The 14606-nt window shown below is 57.7% G+C and overlaps 3 protein-coding genes across 13 annotated transcripts; 1 reads left to right on the forward strand and 2 right to left on the reverse strand.

Moving 5' to 3' along the window:
* The first annotated feature begins 3 nt into the window (after window positions 1-3).
* Window positions 4-2677, forward strand: RNF5 (ring finger protein 5). Of its 2 annotated transcripts, XM_022566606.3 has the most exons (6): window positions 4-477; window positions 1415-1433; window positions 1530-1642; window positions 1752-1806; window positions 1883-2000; window positions 2107-2677. In XM_022566606.3, the coding sequence occupies exons 1-6, from the start codon at window positions 338-340 to the stop codon at window positions 2202-2204; spliced, it is 543 nt and encodes a 180-aa protein (XP_022422314.1). In that variant the 5' UTR covers window positions 4-337; the 3' UTR covers window positions 2205-2677. The 2 variants fall into 2 exon arrangements, with proteins under 2 accessions (XP_022422314.1, XP_022422315.1); XM_022566607.1 differs by lacking the exon at window positions 1415-1433 and having other exon boundaries at window positions 387-477.
* On the reverse strand, window positions 2543-6367 carry AGER (advanced glycosylation end-product specific receptor). 7 transcript variants are annotated; one of them, XM_022566588.2, is made up of 11 exons: window positions 5949-6106; window positions 5655-5761; window positions 5321-5513; window positions 5080-5144; window positions 4877-4964; window positions 4599-4781; window positions 4325-4455; window positions 3781-3922; window positions 3479-3505; window positions 3236-3362; window positions 2543-3113 (listed from the first exon to the last, which is right to left on the reverse strand). In XM_022566588.2, exons 1-11 carry the CDS (start codon window positions 5998-6000, stop codon window positions 3014-3016), a joined length of 1215 nt encoding a protein of 404 aa, XP_022422296.1. In that variant the 5' UTR covers window positions 6001-6106; the 3' UTR covers window positions 2543-3013. The 7 variants fall into 7 exon arrangements, with proteins under 7 accessions (XP_022422296.1, XP_089774725.1, XP_089774724.1 ...); XM_089918599.1 differs by having other exon boundaries at window positions 4877-4980; window positions 5051-5144; XM_089918598.1 differs by having other exon boundaries at window positions 5655-6367.
* Window positions 6368-6494: 127 nt separating this feature from the next.
* Window positions 6495-14582, reverse strand: PBX2 (PBX homeobox 2). 4 transcript variants are annotated; one of them, XM_022566592.3, is made up of 12 exons: window positions 14420-14582; window positions 14105-14213; window positions 13695-13894; window positions 11504-11550; window positions 10416-10489; window positions 9928-10175; window positions 9638-9828; window positions 9315-9450; window positions 9042-9195; window positions 8566-8654; window positions 8357-8443; window positions 6495-8234 (listed from the first exon to the last, which is right to left on the reverse strand). In XM_022566592.3, exons 1-12 carry the CDS (start codon window positions 14459-14461, stop codon window positions 8142-8144), a joined length of 1470 nt encoding a protein of 489 aa, XP_022422300.2. In that variant the 5' UTR covers window positions 14462-14582; the 3' UTR covers window positions 6495-8141. The 4 variants fall into 4 exon arrangements, with proteins under 4 accessions (XP_022422300.2, XP_022422301.1, XP_089774734.1 ...); XM_022566593.2 differs by lacking the exons at window positions 11504-11550; window positions 13695-13894; window positions 14105-14213; window positions 14420-14582 and adding an exon at window positions 13116-13305; XM_089918608.1 differs by lacking the exons at window positions 6495-8234; window positions 8357-8443; window positions 8566-8654; ... (4 more) ...; window positions 10416-10489; window positions 11504-11550 and adding an exon at window positions 12671-13446 and having other exon boundaries at window positions 14105-14318; window positions 14420-14579.
* Between the last annotated feature and the right edge of the window lie 24 nt (window positions 14583-14606).

The following is a 14606-nucleotide window of genomic DNA, read 5'->3' on the forward strand; positions in this document are numbered from 1 at the left end:
TGGCAACTACTCAGACGAATAAAGCCCTCCCTGGCCAGGGCGACAGGACGTATGGAATATTTACCAATCCCATGGCATTGCAAACTGACCGTGACTGTTTTAGCCAATAGTCATTGTGCAAGGGCGGGACCGCGTAAACCTCTTTCCTCCCCCGCCCTTTGGACCAGTCCTTTCTTTCGATTCTGTATGATTGGCAGGCACTGAGACCAATAGTGATTAGAAAACCTTGAAGCCTGCCAAAAGATCTTGGGCAGGAGGCGGTTTCTCGTTTGTTGCGGCGTCTGTATGTGTGTTTCGGGGGATTAAGGGACAAGCGGGGGGCAAAACAGTACCGGCCATGGCAGCAGCGGAGGAGGAGGACGGGGGCCCCGAAGGGCCAAACCACGAGCGGGGCGGGGCGGGCGCGACCTTCGAATGTAATATATGTCTGGAGACTGCTCGGGAAGCTGTGGTCAGTGTGTGTGGCCACCTGTACTGGTGAGAATCTGAGAGGGGTGCGAAAAGGAGTGGGGCTCAGATTTATACTGGGGAGGCTGGGGGCGGGGGGGACCATACAGTCATACAAATAATCGGAGGGCACATTCTCATAGGTGAGGCTTGAGGGGGGTTCTTACGTGTTTTGGGGTATGTGTGGGCGAGAGGGTCACGTCTGTACGGAGGAGAACTGTGGAAAGGAAAGTCATAGCAACTAGGAGCCAACCTAGTTGTGTTAAGAGGTGCGTTAAGAGGAAGTGGGGCTCTGCACATCTGTGCAGGCGAGACGCGAGCCACCTTACCCCAGGGAAGGGAGGGGTCTTAGCTGTACAGGTGGGATCGGATTAGACTCAAAGGTTAGGGGAGGCACGCATCAGTTGAGTAGGGGGACATCTGGGGAAGGTGGGATCACATGCAGGTGAGATATGGCAAGGGGTGGTATGGGAAACTTGGGGACAAGGGCACTGTGGAGGGGCATCCCCCAAAGGTTAAGGAGTTGTGGAAACAGGGACTTTGTTGGGCATAGGAGAGAGGAAAAGGAGTAGCGGGAGAAGGTGCTGGTAAAGGGGGTTTGGTCTGGGAGTGATGGGGGCAAGGGTAGGGCTGAGGCTGAAAGAGGAGACCTGGAAATGGGTGGTTGAACAGGACTGGAAATTAAGTCGAAAGGCAGAGAAGGAAGGGGTGAGGATTTGTGTGTGTGTGTGTTTGCTGGGGGAGAGAAGAGAGGAGAGGGTTGAGCATGTTGAGGATGGATGTAGCTTTAGGTGTTGGAAGATCAGAGAAGCAGCAAGGCCAAGTTGGCTAGTATGGTAGGGGTTGTGGAAAATATGAAAAGAAACAGCAGGTAACACCTGGTAAGAGGGGGAAAGATGGGACCCTGAGGTTGGGTCTGTGTCTCTCTTTTGTGTAACTGGTTTGACCTTTCTCGTTCCCCTTCCAGTTGGCCCTGTCTCCATCAGGTGCGTACGCAGAGGAGATGAAGAGGGAGATGGGGAGGTCTGAGGAGCTGGAAGACCCTTCTGTGTACTGGAAACCACTACATTTTTTTCCCCCAGTGGCTGGAGGCACGGCCAGAGCGGCAAGAGTGCCCAGTGTGTAAAGCTGGGATCAGCAGAGAAAAGGTTGTCCCCCTTTACGGGCGAGGGAGCCAGAAGCCCCGGGATCCCAGGTGAGAGAGGGGAGGTGATGCTGAGGGAAGGTGGAAGGTTCTGCTTGGGGAGTGGGGTGTGGAAGAGGAGGGACTACTTCCTGCTGATAGGCCCTCTCCTCTTCCTCAGATTGAAAACCCCACCCCGCCCCCAGGGCCAGCGACCCGCTCCAGAGAGCAGAGGGGTGAGTCTTGTCTGATTGTATTCCTTCCTTGCCAGAGACTTGCCCCGTTCCCCACTGACTTTCTTCGTCTCCCTAGGGATTCCAGCCATTTGGCGATACTGGGGGCTTTCACTTCTCATTTGGTGTTGGAGCTTTTCCCTTTGGCTTTTTCACCACCGTCTTCAATACCCACGAGCCATTCCGTCGGGGTACAGGTAAGAGCCTTCCCTCAGCTACTACCAGCGAGCCGTCTGAATCTCCTCAGCCCCGCTTCCAGCCTACGAGTGGATATTTCTTCCACAGCTTTCCTCTCTTCCACAGGTGTGGATCTAGGACAGGGTCACCCGGCCTCCAGCTGGCAGGACTCCCTCTTCCTGTTTCTCGCCGTCTTCTTCTTTTTCTGGCTGCTCAGTATTTGAGCTGTGTCTCCTTCCTGCCCACCTCCAGCCAGAGGAAAATCAGTATTGGGGGTCCCTGCTGACCCTTCCTTACTCCCGGACCCTCCCCTGTAAGCCCTCCATTTTTGTTGGCTAAGGGCAACCCTGGCCACTTTCCAGGAGGGTGTGGGGAGGAGTGACACCTGTGCATGGAATGGGAGAACCTTTGCTCTGAACTGCTCGCTCAGTAGCATCGTAACTCCCAGCTCTGGGAGAGGAGGACGGACTGAAGACAAGGTCTGTCTCCCCTCTCTCCTGATCCTTTGCTTTCCCCCCCATTTCTTGATTTGATGTTGAAAGGTGGGCAAGGCTCCCTCTGACTCTCCCCCATATTCCCCTTGTTGATTTAATTTAATTTTTCTCTCCCCGGTGTCTAATGTGGGTCCTGACTCGTAAGTGCTTCCTTCCCCTCACTACCTCCTTTATTACAAATTCAATAAACAAGTTGAGATGTATTCACGGGAACTCTGCCCACCTTTGTCCATCCCTCCTTCCTTCCAAGACAGGAGCATTTCTCTCCAACTTCAGTAGATGTCGGTGTGGTGTGGTGAAGCATGGGGGTGAGACCCTCTCCTTCAGGGCTCTCAAGGGTGCAGGGGGTGAGGGCATCACACATACACAAGAGCAAATGTGTCAGGTGTTTACTCATCACTTTTTGTGAGAGGCTCTGGTTGTGGAAGAAAGTTTGGGGAGGTGGGGTAGAGATTATACAGGGGAGAACTGGTCTGGGGCCAGAAAAGAGGGTGGGAAAAAAAAAGGGAGCTGATGGATGGGGTCTGGCTGTGGGCTTCTCAAGGCCCTCCTGCGCTGCTTTCTGCTGCCTCAGGCCCCTCGGGCTGATTCAGCTCCGTGCGCCGCTCCTCTTCCTCCTCCTGGTTTTCTGGGACCTTCCTGGGGAGGAGGATTGGGGAGAATTCTGCACATGGTTCCCAGCACTCCGTCATTTCTCCCCCCGCACCCCTCCTTGCTGCCTGGAAGCCCTTAGTCGGAGGTGTCTGGCTTCCTCCACTCACCTCTCCTCTCCTCTGCGTTGCCGCCTTTGCCACATGATGACCCCAATGAGCAGGGCGGCTGTCCCCAGGCCTCCCAGGATCCCCAGGGCCAGGGCTAGAGTTCCCAGCTCCGGCCCTTCCACAGAGCCTGTAGGGAGACGAGGAGAACTGAGGGCACAGCCCTCACAGTTCCTTTCTTGTTGCCCATCCCCTCAGTCATGCTGAGGTCTGTCTGCTTCTCTCTGACTTTATCCAACCCCTCACCTGCAGTTGGCCCCTCCTCGCCTGTTTCTGGAAAACAAAGTCAGAAGGGAAGGCTTCAGTTTGGGAGAAGGCTAGTGGGAGCCCCGGCGGAGCCTTTCCCTTTCTTCAGTTTAGAGGGGAGAGGGGACAGGCTGGGCTCTTCTCTTGGGTTGTGTGGGGCAGAGAAGGCCTGGGTGTGGCTGCACTGAGGGAAGCGTGGGGTGGCTCTCGGGGACAGTGTTAGCATAGGGTAGGGAATTGGAACCTGCACGGTCCCTCAGCCGCCCCCAGGGTCCCTGGGATTTGGAGAGAGGTCTCCTCACCGATGATGCTGACGCTGACAGCATGGCTCTCCTGGGGCCCATGGCTGGGATGGGTGGCCACACAACTGTAGGTTCCCTGGTCCTCAGGCCCTACCTCAGGGAGGAGCAGCACGGAGCTGGTGGGAAGGGGCAGGGGCATGCCCTGGTGGGGAAAAGGGGACAGGAGACTTTTTTTGCGGTACGCGGGCCTCTCACCGCTGCGGCCTCTCCCGTTGCGGAGCACAGGCTCCGTCCGGACGCGCAGGCTCAGCGGCCATGGCTCACGGGCCCAGCCGCTCCGCGGCATGTGGGATCTTCCCGGACCGGGGCACAAACCCGTGTGCCCTGCATCGGCAGGCGGACTCTCAACCACTGCGCCACCAAGGAAGCCCCAACAGGAGACTCTTAAAACCCCTGCCAACACATCCCATACTGCTGTCTTTGCCTCCACATCATCAGATACCCTTGTACCTCCTCGCCTGCCTCGCTCTCCATGAACCCCCTGCCCTCCTAGTTGCCAATGACGTATCTCGCTACCTGCCAGCCCCCTCTCCAGGTCACTCACATCCTTGATCCAGTGGATTTGAGGAGGGGGCTGGGCAGGGGCTTCACAGGTCAAGGTCACGGTACCACCAGGAGCTACTGCTCCACCTTCTGGCTCCACCACCAACAGGACTTCCTCCTGCGGCACAGGCTCTGGGGGTGGGCAGGGGCATGAGGGTGAGAGTTGCACCTGTCTGCGGTCCCAGTGGCCATGGGCTTAACCCTCTCCTTCCTGAGGGTCACACCTTCCCACAGGTGCTCACCCAAGTTGGGGCCCTCCCCAGTTCTGTGCTCACCCCAGACCCTGAGCTGGATGGGGGCCGTGTGCAGGGCTCGGCGCCGGGGAAGGCCAGGGCTGAAGCTACAGGAGAAGGTGGGGTGGGGAGCTCCTCCCCGGGCTGGGGTCACCATCAGCTCCGAACGGAGTGTGAAAAGCCCTGTCTCAGGGTGTCTCTTGGTCTCTTCCTTCACAGACACTCCTATGGTGGGGGGAGGACAAGGCAAGACATTCCAGGGTGGGTATGGGAGAGAGATCGGGAAGAAGGCAGCTAGGAGGGAAGACGCTGGGACTCACCTTTGCCATCAGGTATCAGGGTTTTCCCATCCAAGTGCCAGCTAAGAGTCCCTGCAGGGTAGCCCCCCTTGGACACACATGTTCCCACCTGGGGAAAAAGTGACCTCATCGTCTTTGAAAATAAGAGAATGCATACACATACACACAGCTACACTCCCCTCCCATTCTCAGGACCCCTTTCCACATCTCGCCTTTTCTTCTACCTTACTGGGGACACCAGCCATGAGTTCAGAGGCAGGATCAACAATTTCTGGCTTCCCAGGAATCTCTGAAGGAGGGAAAATTCCAATCAGAGGCTGCAGCTTTGAAGATACACCCCAGCTGTGAGAATGGGGGCAGCTGAAGTCAAGTTCTCACATGCCAGGGCCCAGGAGTCAAGGGCTGGGGTAGAAGGCTTTTCCTTAGATGAGAGGTGGGCTGTGAACAAGGCCCTGGAACCCTTACGATAGACTCGGACTCGGTAGTTGGACTTGGTCTCCTTTCCATTCCGGCTCATTGCCTGGCACCGGAAAGTCCCCTCATCCTGGATCCCAACAGCCGGCAGGAGGAGGGAGCCGTTGGGGAGGACACGAGCCACGCTATCCCAGGGGCCTCCCTGGGGAGATAGGACCTTCCAAGCTTCTGTCCGGCCTGTGTTCTGGGGACAGAGGAGAGGGGCCTCAACAGTGCAAGCCGTTTGGGAAAGGGCTCATGAGGTAGGGAGGTAGGGAGGTGGGGAGGAGGAGATGCGAATCGTCATTGGTCTCTCCGGAAGTGGGGAGACAGGAGCCCCACTTACCAGTTTCCATTCCAGCTGCTGGGGTGGTTTCTTGGGGGCCCCCTTACAGTTCAGCACCAGTGGCTTCCCGATCCTGGCTGTGATGTTTTGATCCCCTACTACTGCCCCTGGGAGACAGCACCACAATGGAGGGGCAGGAAGGGAGATGGGAGCTAATAAAACTATAACAGGGCGGATGAGGGAGATTGAAAAGCAGTACCCAGGTTCCTGGAAAGTTGTGGGGAGTTTCGGGGACAGGGGCAGAGTGCTTTCTGTGAGGAGGATTGGTGTGGGGGTGGGGGGGGCAGGGCTCACCCCACAGACTGAGGACCAGCACCCAGGCTCCAGCTGCTGCCCCTGCTGCCATCCTGCTTCCTTCCCAGGCTCCTGGCTCTGTCTGCCCCTTGCTGCTGTGGCCACCACCCTAGGTGGGGCTTGTACCCTCTCCCCTGCCCCCATCTCCCCCGTCTTGTCCCGTCACAGGGAATGCTAGGAATTCATGCCTCTCTCAGACAAGAGTCCTTCAGGTACTGGGAGAAACAGCTGTCACCCCACCCCTGGGCACTGCCAGACTCTGGGTACAGCCACATCCATGGGGGTGGGGAGTGCATCTCCTAGGGTCTCTTCATCCCCTCAGGACCCCCAGCCTATTGCACCAGACCACCCAGGGCTACTGGACGACTAGGCGAGGTTGCTAAGCAACAGGGTTCAGGTCTGGCTGTTTCCCATGGAGAGGAGGCAGGGGTGAAACCTGGGGCCTGGGTGGTGAGGGCAAGGCCGGGGAACTCGGGGGAAAATCCCGTTTGGGGCTTTATGAGAGAAAAAAAGTTCTCATGTTTTGGAAAAGAATTCTCAACTAAACCCAGGGAAAAAAGAAACTTCTTTATTTAAAACTGCGTTTTTTGTTTTTTTTTTCTGTGAAACTACAAGTTTACAAGTGAGGAGAGAACTGCCCCAGGCCCATGCCTCCCGCCCCCACCCATCACACTCCCAACCTGGCCCCCAGGCCTGCCTAGATCTTTGACGGGAGGGGTTCCCTACTGACAGTCTTGTGAAATCCTGAGGATATTTGAGGGGTTCAGATAGTAGGGTTCAGGGCCGAGGGTGGGACAGTGGTGATTTTACCTTCCCTCATACCTGGCTCTTTGCAGCCTCCCTCCTCTCTCTCCCCACCCTCTCGATTTTGGACTGAGAAAAAAAAAAAAAAAAAGATACCTCGTTTCTGGGGAAACTGAGGGAGATACATACACAAACACCCCAACCCATATTTAACATATTTGGCAATAACCCCCCTCCCCATTCTTCCCCCTCCTATCTGCAAATAGTGGTTTAAAAGAAAGATTTTAGATGTGTCACTCACAGGGGAAGGTGACATTTGCTCAAAATTACTGAGTCTAGCCCTGCCCAAGGGTGGTGGGGAACAGGCTGGCAGAGCGAGCCCTGACTGCTTCCACAGCAAATGCAGCAGAAAGCTGCCTGCACGAGCAAAGAACACCTCGGTGACCCTGGAAGCAAAGGAGAACATCTAAGTGATTTCAGGGGGGCAGGCTTGGTGCCCTGCTAAATGTACTTCTGATGAACAGGAGTGGAGGCAGGCAGGCCTCTTCACCAGTTCTATTTGTTCCCCTTTTTCTTATCATGACCCCTTTGGCTATCACCCCTAATGTGGGAAAGCAAGAAATGAAAAAAAAAAAATCAACATATTTATAAAAACATCTACTTCCCCAAACTAAATTAAAAATTAAGAACCACCACCACCACCAAAAATCCCCGAAATAAAAATTAAAAAAAATACAGATGGATCCCAGGGTTAATTTTTCTTTCCTTTAAAAAAAAGTTCAACCCCAAAGCCCAGTCAACAATTCCCTAAAGTAGCAGAAACTCCCTCCGAGGTAGATATCTGAGTCAGACACTCCCGTCCACCGAACGATTCTATTGGTTTAAGATGAGCTGCGTATGAGGTAATAAAGCCGTCTGGGGGGGCAGGGGGGTGGGGAGGCACAGGGGGCGTGGCCCATGTTCTCTGTCCAGAAGTCATGTCCCCATTTTTGGCATCTCTGGCTGGGCAGGGCTGGCATCTCCACAGATCCCAAAGCAGATAAGTGGGGTGAGGGAAGGAGAGTGGGGGAGCCCAGAGAGAGAGAGAGAGAGAGAGAGAGAGAGAGAGAGAGAAGTACGTGTGTGTATGAGAGAGGAGAAGAGGAAAACTCTGAAAAATAGGATTCTGGGTGCGTGTGTTTCTATGTGAGAGAAAAAGGGGGAGAAAAAGGAATGAAAAAGGGAAAAAAGGGGGAGACAGACCCCACTCTCCCCTTAAGGGGCCCCATCTTCCCTGCCATGTAGTCAGCACCCCCAGCACTGAGAGAGTCTGGCCAGGGAGGGGATGACCCCCGTTTGCCCTTCTCTATCTTGTGCTTCTCCTTTGTCTGGGTTTTGTCCTCTGGATGCCTGCGTCCTCTTCAAGAGGTGCCTTGTGAGCCCCTACCCCTGTGGCCCTGAGGGGCGAGATCAGTTGGAAGTGTCAGAATGAACGCTCCCTGGTCCCTCTGTCGGGGATGTCACTGAGGACGGGGTCACAGCCTCCTGCCAGCCACCGTTTGCCTGGAAAAAGAGGCAGACAGTTGGGGTAAGGCTTTAGGAAACCCAGCACAGGGGACAGCGCTGCCAGGGAAAAGGCCCTCCCATCCTGGTGAGAGGTGGAGAGAGGGGCTTCAGGTACTCACCCTCATTTCCCGAGGGCTATACATCTGGCCTCCCCCGAGGTTATCCCCGTAGCCCCCTGGCCCCATCGAGTGTCGGAGTGATTCCACCTGCAGGCAACAAAGGAGGATAGGACACAGTGAGAAGCCTCAAAGGAAAAGAAGTCTCATATCCTAAAGTAGGGAAACTGAGTTTGGGAAAGCCCTACTCAAGGCGAGATGGACCACCTGACCTGGGAGGCAGAGTAGGAATCTCCGTTGAGCCCGGGCATCCCCAGAAACATGTCACCGGATCCTGAGAGATTGAAAGAGCCGCCAGAGCCTTGGGGGAGCAGAGGGGGAATTAGGGAAGAGTGTAACAGAGCCTGTGATGGCAGACGGGAGGCTCATCACAGCTCTCAGTTTTCAAAAAGCCCCCTGAACTAGCTCTCTGGGGGTTGGGCCACCATACGCAAATTCTCTACCAAACAACACTGCAACACTCAGAAGGAGCAGGCTGTTCCTGAGCCTCCCCTGGCCACTTGCTGGAAGAAAGGCAGAAGTAGCTTCACTAGAGTGGCCTCTGCCCCCTGATATCCCCATCCCATCTCAGCTTGGTCCCTCTCACCCCAGAAGGCCCCCTCTCTGCTATGATCCCGCCTAGATAGGAAGTTGGAACAAAAGCAGGAAGCGCGCAGAAACAGCCAGCCAGGGTGGCAGCGGGATCCACCTGCGGAGGAAGGGGGCGTTGGGGAGCTGGTGCGGCTGTGGCCTCCCTGGGTGACTGACACAGCGGTCTTGACGGCATAGATGTTTGCCTCCTCTTGGAACTTTCCAATATTTTTCTTATAGCGAATCCGCTTGTTCCCAAACCAGTTGGAGACCTGTGGGGTGTGGGGCAGAAAGGAGGGTCAGGTGGAAACCTGTCCCTCTGTAAACACCTTAGTCAACAGGATTGGAGAGCGCTGTGCCCCCAGAGCCCCTCCCCACGCCTCCCCAGTACCTGAGAGACGGTGATCCCGCACTTCTTGGCGAGCTCCTCCTTTGCCTCCTCACTAGGGTATGGGTTACTCAGGTGGGAGTAGAAATACTCATTCAGGACCTCAGTGGCCTGTTTGCTGAAGTTACGGCGTTTCCGTCTACAGGGGAGAGAGGGGGTGGTGAGGAGGATGCTGGTGTCCCGGCAGGGCCACCACGTTGATCAACTCCAGAGAGCACCACTGTCACGGGGTATACGGTGCTGTGTTGCACAACCTGGTGGCCCAGAGGCTTGGAGGACGTGAAGGGGCTGGGGGCTGGGGGCTGGCCTGGGGCCCCGGGCCGCACCTGGCGTCCAGGAAGCGGGACCGCAGGATCATGACGGCCTCGCAGGTGCTCTGCTTCAGCTGCATCTGGATGGCGCTGAACTTCCGGTGGATGATGCTCACCATGCGCTCCATCTCCTTGGGTGCCACTGGCCGCGTGCGGCTCTGCTCCCTCAGCAGGTTCATGACGTGAGTTGTGAACTCGTTACACGCCTGCAGTGGGGGCCCGTGGCCTGGTGAGGAGGAGCCCCTTGGCCTTGGGATTCCCCCTAAGGGCCTCTCCCTCCACCCACTCCAGCTTCCTCTCCTCACCTGCTCATACTTCTCCAGCTCCGAGTGGTAAATGTGGCGGATCTGGGCAAGTTTGCTGCGATAGTCCGAGTGTTCGATGGAGTTGTCAGGGGACACGCCGCCTCCGGAGGCTGCGGCGGCCGCAGCTGCTGCGGCTGAGCCACCCCCTTTCTCAGGCCCGGCCACACCCTCTGCCAGAAGCATGTTGTCCAAGCGCATCAGCTGTGGGTCCACAGGCTCCTCCTCTTGGGAGCTTCGAATGCTGAGGCCTAGCGTGCAGGCGAGTGGACTTAGGGACCCAGGGACCCCACACCCAGCTCTCAGCCCTCCTGGTGCCTCCTGGAGACCCAAGCCTCCAGGCCTGGGTTCCCTCCCAGGCGCCCCCCTTAGCAGTCTTCCTGACCCACACTTTCCTCAGGGCCCCAAGTTGTCAAACTCGTAGCCCCAGTTCTATAGTGAACAGGGTTCTGTCCCCAGAGTTGAGGAATCAGAAGGGGTGACCCACGTACCAGTTTTCTCCTTGATTTCACACAGGACGCTAAAGAGAGCAGGCTTCATTCGGTGGCAGTTTAGGGCGTGTTTCCTTGGGAGGAATGGGAGAGAAAAGTTGAGAGGCTACAGAAATGGGGGAGTGGGAAAGAGAACCACAAAACGACACACCCATGAGGCTAAGAGAGGGGAGCCTGGGAATAAGGGAGGTGGTGGGTAAATCTGTGGTGGGAGAAAGCAGGATTGGAGGCCGAATGGAGTTGGGAGGTTCTTGGGAAGAGCTCAGCTCCCAGAGTGTGGAGACATGGGGAAGCTGCTTGGCTTTGGCTGGACAGAGGGAAGGTGCAGCAGGCTAAAGGCACCATGGCCGGGTGGAGGTTGTGGGAGATGGTCTAGAAGCGTACAGAGGGGATTTGGGGAATGGCTGCAGAAATGAGAGATTGGGTAAATTTCAGCGGAGACAGGAGGCTGGGGAGAAGAGTCAGAGTTTGAGGTGCCAGAGGGGGCTAGGGGTGCTGAGCTAAAGTGGGTAGTTCAGTATAGAGGTGTGTGAAGGGTCCTGGGACCGAGCAGGCTGGGAGGCTCTGATGCTCCTAGTGTCAGCTGAGCAGGGGCAAAGGGTGAGTGAGGGCCCTTGGAGGCTGGGCCATGCATGGAGAGAAAGGGTCACAGCCCTGGGAAGGGGTGTGGAGGCCCCTAGGATGAGGGTGGGCTGGAGAGTTAGGGGAGAAGACAGCATAGCTGTTTCTTAGTCTGGGAGCCAGAAGAGGGCTCTGGAGATGGAAAGATGTTCCAGGGGAGAGTGTGTGTGTGTGTGTGTGTGTGTGTGTGTGTTTGTGTGTGTGTGTGTAGGCGGGGGTCAGTGACAGGCCGGGGTGGGGTGGGAGGGAGACCATCTAGCGTTCCCCTTTTTGAAGGTTTCAGGGACTGGGGGTGAAGGAAGGTTTGAGGGGGATCATTTATCTTGGGGCTCCCGGGAGTAAGGGGAGGAGAGAAGAGCTGTAGTATCCTGGGGAGGGTCCTGGAGTTGGGGGGCTCCCAGAAGATTCAGAGCTTGTGAATGGGGCTTCTGCTGGGTCTGTGTGGGGACCGGGTTGGGGGCACTCACTTGGCCTGGGCCTCGTCCAGGCTCTGGTCGGTGATGGTCATTATCTGCTGCAGAATGTCCCCGATGTCTTGCTTCCCTCGGCCTCCCGGGACCCCCCCGCTACTCCCACCGGGGTCTCCACCACCGGGAGGTTCGCCAGGGCCCCCAGGCTCCCCACCCACCAATCCAAGGCCTCCCCGGCCCCCGCCTGGAGGGGGCGGCCCCAGCAGCCGCTCGTCCATAGTTGGGGGGGGCCCTGAGGCCCCCTCCCTGCTCCGCCCCTCCCCCCCCGCGCCTGGTTACTTCCCCCCCAAACTCGCTGGGGCCGCTGCTCCCTCCGCCCCAACCCCCGCCCGTCTCCCCCGCTCCCGGTTCTCCCGGGGGTTCACCCCGGCCCTGAAAGGAGACCTGGGGTACCGTCTGGGCCCCCCACGGGAGACCCCGGCCCCCGGCGGCGGAGAAAATGGAGCCGGAGAGAGAGAGAGAGAGAGAGAGAGAGAAGAGAGAGAGAGAGAGAGAGAGAGAGAGAGAGAGAGAGAGAGAGAGAGGGAGAGAGAGAGGGAGGGAGAGAGAGAGAGAGAGAGAGAGAGAGGAGGCCCAAGCGGGGGTGTGTGTGAGAGAGAGGGAGGAGGGAGGAGAGAAGAGGGGGGGAGCGAGGGAGGAAGGCTGGGGGAGGGGAGCCGGGGAGGAAGAGGAGGGGAGAAAAGAGGAGGAACAGGGAGGAGCTGGGGGCGGAGAGAGACACACAGAAACGTAGGAACGGAGACGAGTGGAGGAGGGGAGAGGGGACGAGGGGAGGAGACTAGCCCATGGGGAAAATAAGGGAAGGTCCCAGGGGCTGAACTTCTGTGGCCTTGAAGCGGGGGCGTGTTGAAGGCTGGGGGGCCTTGCACCTGGGTTCTGAATCCGGGATCTAACCGATGAGGACTCTGGCCGCTGGAATGCCTGGGTTCACAGACAGCTTAGTTCATATTTCTTATCCTAATGACTCCCCTCCCTGTTCTACTTAATTAAAACCAGGAGGGGGGGGCTGGGGGGATAATTAGGGAGGTCTCCAGCCGCTGCTTAATGAGCCAGTAATTAACCAGCCAGGGAGGGAAGCTGGCCTCTGGCCAGACTGGGGAGAGTGGTGGCCTCCGGCCTCACCCTCCTACCCTCCACCCCGCCACCCGAAACACCAGTCTTCAGTCCAGAGGGGAATTACATTTATTCATATAACCAAACATCAGACAGCTCAGAACAGCAGTGGGAAGGGAGGGTGGGCAGGGCTAAATGTCCATTCACAGCCTGTAGGCCCCTCAGTCCAGGGGCTGGGTGTGCCGGTGATGGAGGTGGGAGAACAGTCTTTATGTCTTTGCTGTGCCCTCTCTTCCTTTCTTCTTACTGAGAAGGAGGGTGGAACTGTCTCTCAGGTGAAAACCTTGGGAGATTTGCCTTTCCTCTGGGAAATGAGCCCCTCAGATCCTGCCTGGTGGCTTGACTACGGGGGGTGTCCCCACAGTTCAGGACAAAGACTCCCAGCCACTCCCTGAGATCAGAGGAGAGGGTGAGGTGTCCCACTGTGGCTGGGATCCTCTCATGGCCTCAAGCTCCTACATACTTGGTCATGGAGGGAGTTCAATGTCCATCCTACCTTGACTATTCCCAGGGTTTGAGGATTTCACCCGCTCCGGTTCCCAGGAAAGGTGGATGAGGGCGATGAATACTGAGATTTCTGCTGGGTCTTCCAGTCTCTGGTGCCCCTGCCTGGCAGGGTTGAGGGCATGCAGTGGGCTGCCCAGCTTTTGAGCCACAGGAGTGCAGAGGGGGCTGGTGGGGCTCAAGTCTCAGCAGGTGTGGGGGGGGGGCTGGGACCTTTGCTCCTCCATTCGACCCCCACCCTGAACTCTCAGCAGCAACTCCAGGAGCTCCTGTCCCCCTGGGGGTAAGGGAGGCTCTGACCGCTGGGCTTCCATCCGCTGGCTCTGGAGGAACGGAGGGAGGGGAGGTTGTTGGTGAGGTTCTAAGAGGAGCAGGGCTTGAAAGGAGCCAGGGCTGGTGTGAGGGGCTGGTGTGAGGACACCTGTGATGGGGGTAGGGGGAGTAGGACCTGGCAGGGCAGGGGGGCAGACGCCTGAGGAGAAGGAGGGGTAGGACCCCCAAAGAGTACAAGGGCCAAGAGACCAAGAAGCCTGGGTCTTGCCTCCTGGTGGGGAGGGGATGGGTGTCTCACCTGGTGACTGAGGATGGTGCTGTAGAGCTGTTCTCTGTCCTCAAGAGGCCGGGGCGGGGCTTGGCCTAGGCTTGGACGGTTCTTGGGGGGATGGAAGGTGGCCCTCTGCTCTTCTAGGCGGCGGGACTGGGCCTCAGCCACCAGGTCCAGAAGGAGCTCAGTCTGCAGGGAGAGCAGGGAGGCCGAGCGGGGCCCCAGGGCTGGGGAGAGGAGGGGGAGGGCTCAGACACCCAGAGAATTTGGCAGACAGCAGTGGTGGGTGTGTGTGTATGGGGGGTCAGAGCTAAGGGGGTGTGATGGGGAATCCGGAGGAGGTGGGGAGAGAGCCCATGATGGATTGGGCCTTGGTCATGGGATCAGGAAGGATGTGGGCACCAGGGTCAGGGAGCTCCTTGGGTGGGTGGGGGTACCTGTCTGGCGGGACCCTGGAGGAGGAGGGGACGGAGGAGCAGATCGCCAAGGCCGATCGCTGGTGTTCACAGTGGGCCAGCCATGCTCATCCTGATGGGGGCCCTGATGCTGAGAGACATCCGTTCCAGTCAAGTGGGGGTGGGGTGGGCAGAGGGCTAGGCCAGCAGCCCGTTTCCTCTCTCTGCGTCTCTGTTCCTGCCTCTGTGCCCAAGCCTGTCCAAGTCCCTTGAGTCCACCATTACTCAGTCTCTGCCTCAGGTCCTCTCACCTCCCTCTCTCCCAATGCCAGCCTCCCCAACCCGGTGCCAGCTCACCTGCTCGCCATCCTCTTCTTCCTGGGGTCTCTCAGCCTCCATCCCCTGGAGGGGAGAAACCGATGGGGGAGGGGTAGCTGGGATTTGGGAGGAGGGCCGGAACCCTGAGTTCCTGAGGGGAGTAGGGGCTGAAAGGGGTGGGGGTGAGCCGGGGGCTGGATGCCTGGGTACTGAGCAGGAAGCTGGG

The sequence above is a fragment of the Delphinapterus leucas genome, chromosome 10 (assembly GCF_059928025.1).
Source record: "Delphinapterus leucas isolate spDelLeu-1000000601 "Yukka" chromosome 10, BTC_Dleu_Yukka2, whole genome shotgun sequence".
Taxonomy (NCBI): Eukaryota; Metazoa; Chordata; class Mammalia; order Artiodactyla; family Monodontidae; genus Delphinapterus; species Delphinapterus leucas.

What these genes read in the sequence shown, in the direction of transcription:
- RNF5 (XM_022566606.3), top strand. Translation starts at nt 338, where the DNA reads ATGGCAGCAGCGGAGGAGGAGGACGGGGGCCCCGAAGGGCCAAACCAC. An exon ending in CAGAAGCCCCGGGATCCCAG is followed by an intron (nt 1,643 to 1,751) that starts GTGAGAGAGGGG and finishes CCTCTTCCTCAG; the next exon opens with ATTGAAAACCCCACCCCGCC. An exon ending in GCCATTCCGTCGGGGTACAG is followed by an intron (nt 2,001 to 2,106) that starts GTAAGAGCCTTC and finishes TCTCTTCCACAG; the next exon opens with GTGTGGATCTAGGACAGGGT.
- AGER (XM_022566582.3), bottom strand. Translation starts at nt 6,092, where the DNA reads ATGGGGGCAGGGGAGAGGGTACAAGCCCCACCTAGGGTGGTGGCCACA. An exon ending in AGCAGCTGGAATGGAAACTG is followed by an intron (nt 5,514 to 5,654) that starts GTAAGTGGGGCT and finishes CTCTGTCCCCAG; the next exon opens with AACACAGGCCGGACAGAAGC. An exon ending in CATCCAGCTCAGGGTCTGGG is followed by an intron (nt 4,456 to 4,598) that starts GTGAGCACAGAA and finishes GCCCACCCCCAG; the next exon opens with AGCCTGTGCCGCAGGAGGAA.
- PBX2 (XM_022566592.3), bottom strand. Translation starts at nt 14,461, where the DNA reads ATGGAGGCTGAGAGACCCCAGGAAGAAGAGGATGGCGAGCAG. An exon ending in AAGAAGAGGATGGCGAGCAG is followed by an intron (nt 14,214 to 14,419) that starts GTGAGCTGGCAC and finishes GATGTCTCTCAG; the next exon opens with CATCAGGGCCCCCATCAGGA. An exon ending in ATTCCTACTCTGCCTCCCAG is followed by an intron (nt 8,444 to 8,565) that starts GTCAGGTGGTCC and finishes TGTTGCCTGCAG; the next exon opens with GTGGAATCACTCCGACACTC.